This window comes from Peromyscus leucopus, chromosome 4 (assembly GCF_004664715.2).
Source record: "Peromyscus leucopus breed LL Stock chromosome 4, UCI_PerLeu_2.1, whole genome shotgun sequence".
In the NCBI taxonomy this organism is placed as follows: Eukaryota; Metazoa; Chordata; class Mammalia; order Rodentia; family Cricetidae; genus Peromyscus; species Peromyscus leucopus.
The window spans coordinates 134,948,020-134,964,178 of record NC_051066.1 but is presented as its reverse complement, the minus strand read 5'-3'; the positions used below and the strand labels follow the sequence as shown (position 1 = coordinate 134,964,178).

General features: G+C 40.1%; 1 protein-coding gene across 12 annotated transcripts in view; it reads right to left on the bottom strand.

Moving 5' to 3' along the window:
* Ralgapb (Ral GTPase activating protein non-catalytic subunit beta) overlaps positions 1-16,159 on the bottom strand; it is an 87,576-nt gene that overhangs the window by 32,103 nt on the left and 39,314 nt on the right. For 4 of the 12 annotated variants that reach the window (XM_037205401.1, XM_037205405.1, XM_028889230.2 and 1 more), the window contains 7 exons: positions 16,009-16,156; positions 14,552-14,616; positions 12,145-12,274; positions 11,089-11,097; positions 10,285-10,418; positions 6,428-6,610; positions 4,078-4,229 (listed from right to left, as the gene is read on the bottom strand). In XM_037205401.1, the coding sequence (XP_037061296.1) occupies positions 4,078-4,229; positions 6,428-6,610; positions 10,285-10,418; positions 11,089-11,097; positions 12,145-12,274; positions 14,552-14,616; positions 16,009-16,156 (821 nt within the window). The remainder of the gene's footprint in view (positions 1-4,077; positions 4,230-6,427; positions 6,611-10,284; positions 10,419-11,088; positions 11,098-12,144; positions 12,275-14,551; positions 14,617-16,008; positions 16,157-16,159) is intronic. The other 8 variants (XM_037205402.1, XM_028889231.2, XM_028889236.2 and 5 more) reach the window with 3 other exon arrangements.

Sequence of the window (16,159 nt, the reverse complement as noted above, 5' to 3'; positions counted from 1 at the left end):
TCAACCACTCTTCAGCTAAGATCTCTGATGATGGAAGGCACTGTTTCCCAGCAGATGGCTTCCTTGCAGTGCAGGACTGCAACAACTCAAGGAATGAGGGACTCAGTAAGTTCAGTACTCTAATGACTGTGGAAAACACGAGCCAGCCCAGGAGACTAGTACTAAGAACAGAGAGAGATGTCACAAAGCACACAGGCCTGTAAGCTTGTTGTCATGTTCCATGTAAGATCTAGGATGTTATCAAACAGGCTTCTGGAAGAGGTTAGGCTGATTAGATGAAATCATTACCAGCCTCACCACATTCTTTCTCTTCCCGGAAGTGAGTAGACTGGAGTCACTCGAGTAAACATCTCTAAAATTAAGACAAGTACTTGACTGTGTCATGATAAACCTGCAGATAAAGATTAAAAGTCCTTGTGAATCTCCAAGGAGTCTCTGCTAATATACTCTGAGGTTCAACCTCTGCTTTCTATAAGCAGTGTTCTGATAAGAACATAGAAAACAAGCTCATAATGTTTGTTCATGCCTGTAATACCAACATCCAGGAAGCTGAGGCAGGAGGATTGCAATGAATTTGAGGCCAGCCTGGACTAAAAAGTGAGAATCTGCCTCAAAAACAAACAAGAACCAGTAGGATGGCTCAGTGGGCAAAGACTATTGCTATCAATTCCAACATCCAGAGTTGGATTTCCTGGAATTCACATGAGAAGGAGAGAAAGACTCTCAAAAGTTGTCTTCCAACACCCACATGCCCATGCACACATGTTTTGCTTTGTTTTTGAAAAGAGCAGGGTATGGTAGTGCACACCTTTAATCCCAGCATTCAGGAGGCAGAGGCAAGAGGACCTCTGAGAGTTCAAGGCCAGCCTGGTCTACAGAGTGAGTTCCAGGATAGCCAGGGCTACACAGTGAGACCCTATCTTAGGGAAGAAAGAAGGCAAAATAATTAAGAAAAAAAAAAAACCCTATGACAGACTAAAACTTAATCTGCAGAGATCATATATCAGAATAAGAGCTGGGATTTAAAAAGACTACAGATGATGTGGAAGATCCTACAAAAAGAAATTTCAACACTTCCAAACAAACAGGCACAGGATGAGAGCACAGAAGAAAAGGAAACATGCAAAGACTCAAGAGTCCAGTTAACGTAATACGACTCTCCAGTGCTTGAAGTCTTGCTGCTATCTCCCAACAGAGGATGATGAAATACACTGTTCTATGGAGTTTGAAAACATTCAGATCCCATGTAGAACACTGTCCTCAGTGATCTATCTACCTGTGAAAGATACATGCTCAAAGCTATACCAGTTGAGTGACAGTACGATCAAGGCATGCAAATCCATGTAATACGAAAACCACATGAAGGCACTAGCAGAAAGGAACCAGAGCAACATAAACATTATCTCTGTATACTGCTGCCGCCTGGAGAAAGAATTACTACCAAAAGTCTGAACAAGAACCAATGAGAACAAGTTAACATGAGAGTTTGATATAGAACATCAAGCTTTTAACAATTGAAATGAAGTGGGAAATCTTAGGGGCTAAACTTTAAACCCAAATTAAAAGTAAGCTTTTAGTAAATGCATCTTAAGCAGCAGGACCACTGAAATGACTTCTAAGAGCACGAATTCTGAATTTATACTTTAATATGCCATGGTTTAGAAACCCAACAAGTTAATATATACTTTATGAATGTTATCGAAGACAGACTGGCATGTACCAAATAAACTCAGTATGACTCTGATAATATGGAACACAACACTATGTGAGACAGGCAGACAATGAGTGTAAAGGTGAAAAACACTGTCCTTCAAAAATCAGAATAACAAAAGGAGGTTCGTACAAGTAGCTAGATTTACTGTGAGCATGGAACGGTATATGACACTGCCTGAAATACAGGAGAGATGCATAAGCAGGTATGAACATGCCCAGTTCACCACTACAAGTGGCCAAACGATGGCTAGGGAGTACTAGGGAGCAGTGGTGGGAGCACCTCCCTGGCCCTCCACCGGAATTCAGACATGGCAGGAAACAAGAGATCTACTCAAGGTTTTTAATCACTCAAGCAGTAGGATGAAATGGTGTTGAAGAAGAGTTTAACCACAGAGTGCAAGACAAACAGGAAGAGTTAAAAGACTAGAAACAGAAACCATGCAAGAAGTGAGGTGACCTAGTACAGAATACTATCTAAGGCTTCAGGGGACAGTGTGAAGTCCTTACAATGATAAGTGTATTGGACTCAGTTGCTGCTGGTCTCATGAGGAACGACAGAGATACAAATCAGAGAAAAAAAAAAAAAAAAAAAACAACTGAAAACAATGGTAACAGCTGGCTGTGGGGGCGCATGCCTTTAGTCCCAGCACTTGGGAGGCAAAGGCAGATGGATCTCTGTGAGTTCGAGGCCAGCTTGGTCTATATAGTGAGTTCCAGGACAGCCAGAAACAGTGAAACCTTGCCTCGAAAAACATCAAAACAAACCAGAACAACCAACGGTGATGCCGACAAACAAGCAGCAACTATGAGAGAACAGAAAAACTGGTTGGGAACATGCTCCACCATGATGGAACTCTGTACTGTTCAAGAGTGGAAACCAAAGACATCCTGGCAGATGGACTTGGTAACAGAGACAAAACAGCAAAAAAAATAAAGACAGAGCCATTGAGAGAACTATAGTTTGAGGAAGAAAGAGCCCAGGCACATAGCCAGTCCCTAGCAGTAACTATGCTCTCACAGGAACAATCAGGCTAGAATGGAACAAACTTCCTGCAACACAAAGAACTCAAAAACTCCTAGTGACCAAGATTCTCCCTGCTTATCTCCTAATCTTCTTCCTCTTCCTGATACATTATCAAGTCCCAGTGCTGTGGCACTTTATGGCTCCCCCAGCCCACGTGCTGCACAAGCACATGCTGCCATAGCTATCCTCATCAATTTTCTAGCTATTAGCTAAAGCTCAACAAAGGCACTAAGTTTAGCTATTACCAGAGTACACAGTTCTAAAGAAAAGCAAGCATCCTGAAAATTATGAGCTAAGCCCAAGAACAACAGAAACAAATCCAACTAATCTGAATATAACCCAAAGAAGGAAAGGACACTGCACTCACAAAAGATGTCAGGATCTTAGGCAGAGCTGGTTTACACACAAATCTCCAAGCCAGCCCTTACTAACCTGACACTCTTCCTTCCTGTGGCTGTTTTCCTAGGTTTTCATTCATACTCATCCTTGAATGAGCCAAACAATCTATGACTCTATGCAATCTCTACTTATTCAGTCCCTTCAATCTGCAAATGGGCCCAAACTCAGTCCTCTTTCCAGGCCTCCAATCCACCAAGTACAAAGGACTTTCTTAGCTCTTTCTGCCATTCTTTTAAAGAAACAACCCCTTGTTTCCATGTGACATACATTATTAACTGCCTGCGATACTGCTCACAGCTCAAATGTTGCCCATCCTCTCAGTCAGGGTCAATGTGGCTCCATAAGCATGTTACTTTGCTTTCACTTTATCTCAAAGTACTCACTTCCTCCTCCCAGGTCCCTGCCATTTGATTTGTATCTCTTCTTTGGGGATATTTATATCCACCTGATATTGAAGGACTTTGTGTTTCTATTCATCTTCCCTACTCAACCAGATAGTATTCATTCAGTAACTGAATCGGACTTATCTGTATGATTCTATTACCAAGCTTTGACAAGGGAGTTTAAATAAAAAAAAAAATCTTAGCTGAACAGAACATAAAAGGTGTAGTAGAGACCAGCACTGGGTAGCAGATCTGATGCTGTGACATCTCTAGGCTTAGCCATGAAAGAAGGGAAGAAGTAGCTCCAAGATAATTCCTGGCTCTAATATGAGCTGACCTGAGTTAGTTATCAGCCAGCATGGAAACACAAAGATCCCAACTTTCTGGTTTCTTGTTGATCTAAGAATGAATACAAAAAGACTATTTCGTTCCATTTTGTGTTTGGAGATGTAGTACCCTACAGGGGCTGTTACTCTGTGCTGAACAAGGAAGACAGAGCAGCACAGACCACTGGTGCCCTGTCTGTTACAGCTCAGTCTTCAGCAGCTGCTTCCATACCATGTTAAAGTGGCTTCTGCAGCATCCTTTACCCTCATAGATGCAGGGTTTGGCTCTTTATCGCCTTTGTACTTGACCTCTTGCTCACTGTTCTTGGACTTGCTTCCTGAGATACCCAGTTCTACAATCTCCAGTACTTCCTTAAGGCAATCCTAGAAGGAGGAAAAGACAGCATGAGTTTTTAAAATATTTCAAACACATTTATTTACTTTATTTAAGAGAGGGTGTATGTGTGTTTGTGTACAAGCCAGGGTCAGAGAACAACTCTGGAGAGCTGGTTCTCTTCTCATACCATACGGGACTCAGTAATCACACGCAAGTCATCATCAGACTTGGTGGCAAGCACTTTTGCCTGCTGAACCATCTCACCAACCCTGATTAATTTTTATACACATTACTTAAGAGAAGACAAGGGAGCCATAACAATGGTTATGCTTTGGGGCCGAGCTCCAGTTTCTAATGCTCTTTAACAGATACGTTTGTATCATAATATAATAAACTTAACCTCCATCAAAAGAACTAAATTTCTGTGTCCAGAAGGAGACTAAAGACAGGTTTTAATTTGATCAGTTACAGAGCTCACAAAATTGCCATGGATTATCACAAACCCTGAAAGGCTAATAAGTAAAACAGATTCAGAAGTAATTCCACCAAACCCAGGTGGTTTAAGATACATCAGATTACCTAATATATCAAAGAGGTTAATTATTTATTTTTTGAGGCAGAATCTCACTATGGAGCTCAGGCTGGCCTCAAACTCACTATGCAGACAAAGTTGACACTGAACCCAGGACCTCTGCTGCTGCTGCTGCTGCTTCTTCTTTTTTTTTTTTTTTTTTGGTTTTTGAAGACAGGGTTTCTTTGTGCAACAGCCCTAGCTGTCCTAGTACTAGCTCTGTAGAACAGGCTAGCTTCGAACTCAGAGAGATCTGCCTGCCTCTGCCTCCCAAGTGCTGCCTCCCACATTAAAGATGTACATCACCACTGCCAGGTCTATCTCTGCTTCTTAAGTGCTAGGATTATAAGCAGGTGCCACCATCCCCAACAATTGGCATCTTAAAATAATTTATATTTAAAACTATTTTGTGTAACAGATTTTCCTGTGGCCCAGGCTGGTCTCTAATTCATTATGTAGCCCGGGATGACCTTGACTTTCTGCTCTTCCTTCTATCTCCCAAGTACCTGGAATTAAAAATAGGCACCATCACAGCTGCTGGTTGATGTAGTTCTAGGGATCAAAAGGAGCACTTCAGAAATGCTAAGCAAGCATTGTGTTAAACTTGGCTACAAGTCTAATCCTGTAAACAATTTTTGCTATCATAATTTTAAAAACTACAATGAAAATAACTCAGACTTTATCAACAATATTACTTACAAAGATCTCTATCTTTCTAAATATCCAGTGACATTGGGAAGCTCTACTGTCGCTGAGCTCATTATGCCTGCTTCCCTGTAAGGTACAGTGGCAGAGAAAACAGACTACATATCTGTACCCATTTGAAAGTGCAGAAACCTGTGAGAAATACAATGTTTCAATAAAAGTAATGTTTACAGCTAAGCTGTGCCCTCGCTTTGCAGATTCACAATTAAGTGCCCTTCTTTGTTTGATAACAAGAAACCAAGTAGCATTAATAGCTATCTCCAGTTTGCCATCCTATTAAAAAAAAAAAAAAAAATGGACTTTTCCAGATCCAGCAGTTGTCCATATGAGCGCATAGCAACTGTGAACGCATACAAAAGGCTTGAGCTTGCTCAACCAAAGCTCCAGCACTGAGGCGGTGGAAATAGGCAAAAAATACTATCACTAGCTGGGGAGCTATTGGCATGTGTGATCATATCTGATAACCACTGGGAGGGATAGAACCAACTTTCTGCAATGACATGATCAGTGGGAGGTTGACTGTACTCCAGGGCAGGACCCACTCCCCATAGTAGCTAGAAAATACAAACTGGACTCAATATAGGGAAAAAAAGATCTCAAAATTAGGTAGGTAAGGAAGTGAGGGTAGATCTTGGTAAAAGAGGTTGAGTATGTTCAAAATACACTTTGAATTTTTACAAGAATTAATGAGAATATTATTTTTTATAAAAGAAGTCTTGCTGTTTCAGAAAAATTAGGCAAGGTCTTTTCTTTCATTAAAGCATTTCTCTGTGGGATTATGTGGAAACAAATCTACGAATTATGATAGTTTTCAAGTTATGCTCAAAAGAGTAAGTGTCCTACTGAAATCAAACAAGCACATTCAAAGTATATGACACTGTATTTAAATTCAGACGTTCTCTTCTAAAAGGTATTTTCTCAACAAACCGTTCTATTCCTACCTGGTGTTTCAAGACAGACTAAGCTCACCTTTTCATCCAGCATGTCAGGGTGCTCTGTCAGCCAGACACAGAGACACTGAAATGCTGCCACTATCATGGAGTGCAGATCCCGGGAGTGAAGAGGAGCTGGCCGACTGCACTGGTATACAATATAACTGCACACAGAACTGATGGCACGCTTTCGGTCTCCCAAGTCAACCATCACCTTCACCTAAGCATGTCCATTTAAGGAACAAAACCAGTTAGTCAGGAACCATTAAGCCAAGCATTTGCCCTGCAACTGAGCCTATCTGATAATATGATACACAAGAGGCCTTGTTTTTAAATATTATTTATATACAGGAACAGACTGTTACAGATAAACTACAAAAAAGTGGCATTCTCAAATCAAATTACTCTAGCATGGTTGTTCACACCTTAAAACCCAAAGTTCTTGGATGCACTTACTCACACTGTAAAATGTGCAGGAATAGCCAGAAAAGGAACGTGTGTGTTTTAAAGTCCTAAACCCAACCTCTTTTTGCTCTGCACAAAGTCTAGTGAAACAGCTTAGAAGGCTCAATTATCCATCACAGTAAGTTACATATGTTTCAAAGTATGTAACCTCAGAGAACTGTCGCTACAATTGGGTAATAAATATAAGCATCCCCCAAATGTCCTCATGCACCTCTGTAAGCCTCCTCCCATTCCTCTTGTTCCCTTCTGTGAGGAGCTGCTTATCTGCTATCATAATAGATTGGACTATATTTCCTAAAATATAATAAGTTCTATAATATCTACTTTGGGGAAAGTTATTTAGCTAGCTTCTTTCTTCTATTTGGCATAATTAATTACTTCCAGATGTATCTACTTTTTGTAATGTTTTTTACTTTGTATTGAGTGTATTCCAGTATATGAATACTGCACAATTTTTCTACCCAGTAACCTGTTAATGGACATTTGGGCTATTTCCATCCTGTGGATATTACAAATATAGTTGCTATGAATATCCACATCATTGACTAGATGTATGTTCTCTTATATATTGGGACTGGAATGACAGGGTCATTAGATACATGTATTATTAAATTTTTAAGGATCTGCTAAACTGTTTTCCAAAATGGTTATTATAATTAACATTCTCATTAACAATTTCCTTATATCCTAATCAACATTTGAGATGGTCAAGTCTTTTTAAATTTAGCCTATGTTTGTTTGTTTCTTTGTGTGTGTGTGTGTGTGTGTGTGTGTGTGTGTGTGTGTGTGTGTGTTGTATGCATACATGTACATGTTTCTATGGGTACATGCATTTGTGTGTATGCAGAGGCCACAGGAGGACAGCTGGGTGCCTTTCTATCACAGTGTCTCTCAACCTTCCTAATGTTACAACCCTTTAATATAGTTCCTCACCTTGTGGTGACTCAATAAAATTCTTTTTGTTGCTACTTTATAACTGTAATTTTGCTACTGTTATGAATAGCAATGTAAACATCTGTTTTCTGATGGTCTCAGGCAATCCCTGTGAAAGGGTCATCCAGCCCTCAAAGGGGTCTCAACCCACAGTTTATTGCTTTCTACATTATTCCCTAGATGGGGTCTCTCACATGACCTAAAGCATCCTGTTTCAGCTAAGCTGACAGGCTAGGACACTCCTGGCATCTGCCTATTTCCACATGCCACTCTGAGGTCCGTGGTCACTCCTGGCTTTTTAAATGGGTGATGGCAATATGAATTCAGGTCCTCATGCTTGCACAGCAAGCACTCTTACCCTAAGCTATGCTTCTCGCCCTCAATTTTAGCCATTCTATTGAGTATATAATAGTCTTTCAAGGTGAATCTAATTACATTTCCCTAACAACTAGTGAGAGTGAGGTAGGAAAACTCACCTTAAAGGAGAGTGGCACTATTCCCTGGGTTTGGGTCCTGGACTGCACAAAAAGGAGGAAGCCAGCTGAGCACAAGCATTCATCTGCTCTCTTCTTCCTGACTGCAGACTCAACGTGACTAGCTGCTTCAAGCTCCTGCTTCCTTGACATCCCCGCCATAATACCCTTGAACTGTGAGCCAAAATAAACCCTTCTATCCTGAAGCTGCTTTTGTCAGGGTATTTTGTCACAGCATGAGACAAATAACTAATACATTTCTACATTTAAGTCTACAATTCATTTTTAGCTGATTTTTGTACCTACCATATACAAAACAGGTATGAAACCAAGTTTTCTATCAGTACCACTGGTCAAAAAGACTACCCTTTCTCCTTAGTTATCTTTGTACCATGTGTCAAAAACCAGACAGTCACATAAATGTGGTCATTAAGTCTCAATTATAGACCACTGATCTATTCATTCAACCCTGTTCTAACACCAGACTGTTTAATCACTTTATCTTTAAAGAGAGTCATGGAATCAGGTAGTATTAGCCCATTATATATGATGACCCAGGTCCAGAGCAGTGTTACACCCAAGCTAACTGCATCTTAAACTGAAAATACATCACAAGTCACAGGGAGCAGCACCTTGCTCTCTGTATGGTTTACCATGTCTCATGAATGGGTATTCTAATGTTTAAATCAGCAACTGTTCCTCATGTATCTATTACATTTGGGGGCTTTTGAGTTAAGTTCCAAGTAGTGTTCAAAACACACTAAGTTTTCTTGTCTATTTTGTCTCTCACAGTTTGTAAGACAACTTTGAAGTAAAGGCCTATGCTTCATCTCAGACACTACCACTTCTGTGATGAGTACCACTATATGAGCACAATGTATTTTATATTTTCATCTCATCCTCACAATACCAAGTGGTATATGGAAAATAATCTTTTCCATTTTAATAATAAAAAACACTCAGATGATAATGAGGATGTGGGGAAATTGGAAGCCTTGTATGTTAATGAAAAGAATGGAAAAGGACTCAGTAGTTGTGGAAAACAATCTGCAGTTCTTCAAAAGCTAAACAGAATTACCATAAACCCAAGAATTTCACTCCTTAGTACATACCCAAAAAACTGAAAACTGATATTCCAAATAAATACATGTTCCCATACATCCACAGCAGCTCTACTAGTAAGAGTCTAAATACCTCTCAATTAATGAGCAGGCAAACAAACAGTGATAATTACATTCAGGATGGTGCTGTGCAATCCTAAAAAAGGGCTGAAACTCAAAAAATTACTTCTCAAGTGAGAAAGACAGGCACTCTTGTAATGACACACATTACATGATTTTCCTACTGATCCCTTTAGGTGAATGATCCTGATTATGTAGAGCCAAAGAAACAAAATGAAGATCAGTGGCTGTCAGAGGAGGCGGTGGCTGTGAGAGTGGTCAAGAAAGCAACTGCTTTGAGGCTCAGGGATTTCCCTCCAAGGTGACAAAAACACTTGGAAATGGAGATGGTAGGTTGCACTACACTGCAAATGTACTAACAGTCACTGAATCACCTGCTTTAAATGGTTAGTTTTATGTTACATGAATTTCAGAGAGAGACTGAGACTTAAGTGCAAGTGAACCCCATTTCTAAGGTTCCACAAAACTGAAATAACTGTGAGAGAAATATGAATATATAGTCAATTTTTGCTTAATACTGATAACAGAAAATAGTAATCACAGAAATACTTTATGATAAATGCTCTTTATAAAAGCAATAAATATACTATTATTTGCAAAGAGTCATCATTATTGAAATGTTTTCTGTACCTTAACAGAAATATTCACATCCTTTGCATCTATTTTTCAGCTTGCAAAATTTCACTTGGAAGCTCGATTTTTTATACTCTGGATGTAAAATATGCACATATACTGACAATCCTAAAATACCTACACAAAGGGGGTGGGTGTCAAAATACAAAAAAAAAAAAAAAAAAGGCATGACGCAAGCCTGCTGAACTAAACTAAGGGACAGTCCTCACCTTTGCCAGGCCAGAGAGGAGTTCTAGAGCCGCCAGGGATATGCTCATGTCTTGCCGCCACTGAGAGTTGAGTCTTTGGGTGACGAGATGAATGCTGCGAATCAGGAGCCCAGCAGCTGAATCTGTATTAAGAGCTAGGATATAACCCAATGCCACATCCACAGGGAGGGAAAACAACTAAGCATTAGTAACAGAAGCACAGCATTCCACCAGGCACAGACCACAGCAGCCACAGTGAGCACAATGGGCACCCACACAGAGCTATGCTCCCCACCCACCAGCCTGAGCACCAGGCCTGACTGATGGTGTGCAAGGCACACATGAGGCTGGACCAGCTTCTAGCTCCCAGTCCACACTCTGACAAAGAACACTATGGACTTGGCAGTTTCAGTACCATCTTTATAATGAAAAATGGTGTCTTTAATTTTTAAATGAATAACTTATAGAGTTTAATTTTTAAAAAGAACAATGAAAAGGCAACCAAGTATTTCCTTAGAGTTTTACAGAGGCAAGAATTCAATCTGATAGCCTCCTCGGATGCTAGGAATTACCTTAAAGCATCTCTTGAAATGATAGGATTTAAACCAGTAAAAACCACATGCAATGCCTTTTCAAACCCAGGTTTACATTTAACTCTACCACTATTTTAAAACCTTTAAAAAGGTTAAATAACCAAGTCATTGTTTTTCTTGGACTTCAATTTTATATTTAAAGTAATTATTACTCAGTTAGGAGTGAATTCCAAGAAATTAAAGGAGGATAAATTAAATTGTAATTAAAAAGGAAGCTTTAGGGGCATTATACCTGTGGATCCTATCAGAAAGAGGGCAGTGACAACAGAAAAAGGAATGATCATTAAAGAGACAGTCATGCGACACTGACACAAATCTGGATCTTTTAGTAAAAACTATGACATAACAAGCAGAGCTCACTAACACCAGCTAAAAATGCTGGAACAATCAGTTCAAACACTTATATACGACACATGCAGTAACACGAAATATCTTTAGTTTTAAATGGCTTAGAAACAAGAATCAGTTCAACCTAGAGAATGCCTAAATCTACATAAAGAGTGACAATTTAAATGTACTGAATATCCACATAATGACTCTATGTATTTGACATGCTGACAGGTAACGTATCATCAATTCAATTATGAAAGCATGCCTCATGAACATGGCTCATGGATTCTCCAGATGATTACAAAGTTAGGCTCACATCTAGGGAATCAGATATTCTAATCTCAAGGAATAAACCCAGATTCAATCACTATCAGCATTTGTGCATAAAAAACATTATACAGTGCTCACACTAAGCCCATAAATTCTGCTCAGAGTAAAGGACATCACTGAACAGGATGTTTTCCTGGCAAGTGCTTTATTTAGCAGAGCAGAAAAGGTCTCTTTATTCTTGTAACTCAAGAACCTTACAAGACAGAATATCTAAGTTTTAGCATGGCGACACATGCTTCTCTGGGTCAACTTCCATTACTTCCCTCACAGCTGCAGTGACGGGGCTCACTGACCATCTCTGCCATTATTCTGAGAGCTCTGAAGCGAGGCCCACATCTTGTGTGAGCCTGTATCACTAGCGCCTGGTACAGAACTCAAACACCTCATGACCTCTCATCATACACATCTGTAAGATCTAACAACCTCTAAAACCAGCTACAAGAAATCAGAAAAATACCTTTTCCTTAGTTTTTTTTTAAACTAACATCTTCTGTCAATTACACCTAGTAGATAAAACTTTTATTTTTGTTTTCGATTCTTGAGAAGTTTTAATTTTGCTTATTTTGTAAATCAGAGAATTAATTAGTACACATGTAAATGCTAACAGACTGTTTTAAACATAGCTCACCGTAATCCCTTAGGAGAGCCTGAGCAGGCCTCTCACTATCAGGCGTCGTAGGTTCTGTGCTTCCTCCACTTGCTGAACTAATGCCACTATTAGTGCGACTATGACTCTTCAGGTTGTTTTCTCCACCACCCTAGCCAAATGAAATGAACCAAGATGAACAGTTTACAAGTATAAAAATAAGTTATTAAAAATTTGTTAGATAACCAAGTGTTGGTGGTGCATGCCTTTAATCCTAGCACTTGGGAAGCAGAGGCAGGCGGTTCTCTGAGTTCAAGGCCAGCCTGGTCTACAAATCAAGTTTCAGGACAACCAGGGCTACACGGAGAAACCATCTTGAAAAACCAAAACAAACAAAAATTGTTTAGAGTCGGGGCTGTGGCTCAAGAGTACAGCACTTGCCTCACAAGCATGAGGCCCTAGGTTCATCGCAGTATTGCAAACCTAACAGGCTAGCTAGCAAAGGTGGTAGATACATAGAGAAACAGTCAAGGGGTTGGAATCACTGTGGGGTTGTTGCTCTAATGCCATCTGTTAAAAGGGTATACAGGGTTTGATAACTACAGGTATCCATACTGGGTCTCCCATGCTGTTTTTCAAAGGGCCACCTCAGAGCCCTTTACATACACTACAGTTCACTAGTTAATAACTGAGTCATTAAGGAAAATACTTGAAGTGCCTCTGGAACAAAACCTCAGAACAGGAATATAAATTTCAAATAAAGACAATATGGGGCTGGGAGATTATCTCAGTCAATAAAGTGTTGACTACTCAAGCATGAAGACCAGAATTTGATCCACAGAACCTACTTTAAAAAAAAAAAAAAAGCTAGAGGGAAAGAAGGTTAAGAGCACTCGCTTACAAGCATGAAAACCTCAGTTCAAATCCCTAGACCTATGTAAAAAGCTGGTCATGGCCACCCACATGCCTATAATGACAGCACTGTGCAGGGTGGAAACAGGAGCAAAACTAGGCTTGTTGGCTGCCAGTTTAGCTCCAGGATCATCAAAGACGTGGTCGTAAGGCAATAAGGCAAAGCAATAGTGCAGAATACCTGACATCCTCCAAGGTCACCTCCACCTATACCCATTTGGGCGCGCACACACACACACACACACACACCAGCAACTTTTAAATGTAGTTGTACCATAGAGTACAAACAATAAAATAACTACAGTTAGTATAAATTCCCATACACAGAAGAGCAAATAAACCCATTTGTTAAAGATTTCTTGTAACTTTCCCCATATAAACAGAACCTGCTGTATCCAAATCAGTACATTATTAGCCATCTACTAGAACATTAATGAATTTCATTAATAATTTTTTCATTTCTCCAGCTCACCCCATTATACCTTACTACTTCCCCATACCTCAACCTACCCCAAGTGTAATGATCACATATCTAGAAGGAAGAAGCAAGAGACACTGTCCATCTCTAGGGAGATTTTAAGTAATGGTGCTTTGGGCACCTGTACACTTCTGTCTACAGGAACTACAATAAAGATAGCAGATCTTACAGGTAGTCTTATATCTGTTAGGGATAGCAGGAACTAGGAAGTCCTTTCTTAGAATATTCGGACAAAACTATCCCAGCTGGGTTTCTTTCATGCAGGATTCCCCCTAGGACCTGATGAGGTACTGAACAAGCAAAAATCTCAAAATGTGTGATGTTTTAAAAAAGGACCATTCTGAGTCTATAAGCTGAAATTTATGAAAACACCTTTAAAAACCAGGTGTGGCTAGTGGAAGCCCATGAACTGTAGACTAGTGGCTGTGGAGCCCCCATGGGACTGGACTAGACCCTCTGGATACGGAAGATGGTTGTTTGGCTTGAACTGTTTGGGGGGCACCCAGGAAGGGGGATCAGGATCCATCCCTGGTGCACGGGCAGGTTTTTAGGAATCCGGTGCCTGTGGTGTGACGCCCTGCACGGCCTTGGTGCGATGGGAAGGGGCTTGGACCTGCCTAGGCTCAGTGTGCTGGGCTCTGCTGACTCCCCATGGGAGACCTTGATTTGGGGGATGTGGGGATGTGGGGTAGCTTGGGAGAGAGGGCTGGAGGGTGGGAGGAGGGAGGAAGTGGGATCTGTAGGTGGTATGTAGAGTGAATAGAAAATTTCTTAATAAAGAAAAATGGGAAAAACAAACAAACAGGTGTGGGGGCACACATCTGTTAAGACAGAAGGACCAAGAGTTTAAGGTCATCTTCAGCTAAATACACAGTTTGAGACTTGCCTGGGCTACATGTGAGACTGCCTCAAAAAATAAAACAATGGGTTGAGGATACAGCTCAGAGGTAGACAGTTTGGTTAGCATGTGTGAGGCCCTAGGTTCAATTCCAGCACTGTTAAGTATGATTTAGATAAAATCAGAAACAGATATTCTATGACATTATATAAGCTTCTTACCATCTCCATTTGGCAACCAATGGCTTCTAAAAGTGCAGAATCCTGAACAATATTTAACATTGCTCCTGCAATAACAAAACAAACAAAGCAGTTTACATGACATATAATTACAGTCAATAGCTCAATCAGAGCAAATATTTGGAGCCAGGAGTGGTCATACACATAACCCTAGCACTCGGAGGCCTGAGGCAGGAAGGCTGCTATCAGCTAAAAACACTTGGGCTATACAAGACACTGTGTCTCTTCCCCTCCCCCTAAAAAAAGAAAGGAGAAATTTTGGCAAAGCATTCCTGAAATTCTCTGAAGATTATGAATAAATATATTGATGGGTTAAAAAAAAAGATAATGCTTTATAAGTCCCCAAATTCTGATATGCCTGCAAAGACTGTATTTTTATTGGGTGGGAGGTGCATTCACGCCACAGTGTATGTAGATATTAAATGACAACTTTCAGGAATCAGTTCTTTCCTTCCAAAGTAGGATCCGGGAATGAAGCGCAGGTCATCAGTTTTGCAAGGCAAGAACTTTTAACCCAATGAACCATCTTGCTGACCAACTCCAAAGCACCCCCTCTCCCCCAAATGCACTGGATTAAACTTTTTACATTCTTTTCTTTCTGACAATACCATCCATGTGAACATTATTTTTTTTCCTCTCTGGTTTAAAATATTCTTCTAACATGGAAAATCTATATGCACTTCCCAAGTACAGAATTTGCATGGCTCAATTCTCTTGCTTCCAGTTTTCCTCCTTGGCTTTTTTTCTTCTTCTACAACGATATGAACACTAACACAAAAAGGTGTGTGTTACCTCCTGTTCCTTCAGCTCCTTGTCAAACTAAACAATTCACAATCACTACTGAGTCCACCTTCTCACTGCCTACCTACCAGACCAGACTTCCTAAGCACTCACCCCAACTACTGGAAGGAAAAAGGGAAGAGAGGGAAGGAAGCTAGGACAAAGGGGTGGGGAGGGGGACCATAAACAAGACAACTCAACGCTTTCTATCCCTCATCTCATCTCTTAAGTCTTCTTTTTTAATTGCTTACTACATTTATTTATTTATTTATTTATTTATTTATTTATTTATTTATTTAACTTATTTGGGGAGAAAAAGGCTATGTGCATACCATGGCATTGTGTAGAAGTCAAAGGACAGCTAGAAAGAACCAGTTTTCTCCTTTCACCATGTGGGACCTGCGGATCAAACTCAGGTCTGTGAGTCTTGGTGGCAAGCATCTTTAACCACTGAGCTACCTTGCCAGATCCCCTTAAATCTTTCTATAAAAAGCAAAAAAACAAAAACAAAAAAAACTCTACTTCTGACTCAGAATCCTAAGAGTTGTATCAGGCTTAGGATCCTCTCACTTGTGTCCCCAGCAGGCCTGTGGTCATTAGTACCTGGGTTTCACTTAGCAAAAAAAACAAGCAAACAATCAAACAAACTGAACACAAACCTAGTATCATTTGGGTGTTGTTAGGGTCCGTTTCTGTTTGCAAGGCACCTATTAGTATATTCACAAGTCTCAACTTCAAGGACAGAAAAGTTATTGGTTTATCATAAGAAGAGCTGTCATCATTACTAAACTTTCCTTCTAGGACCACCTG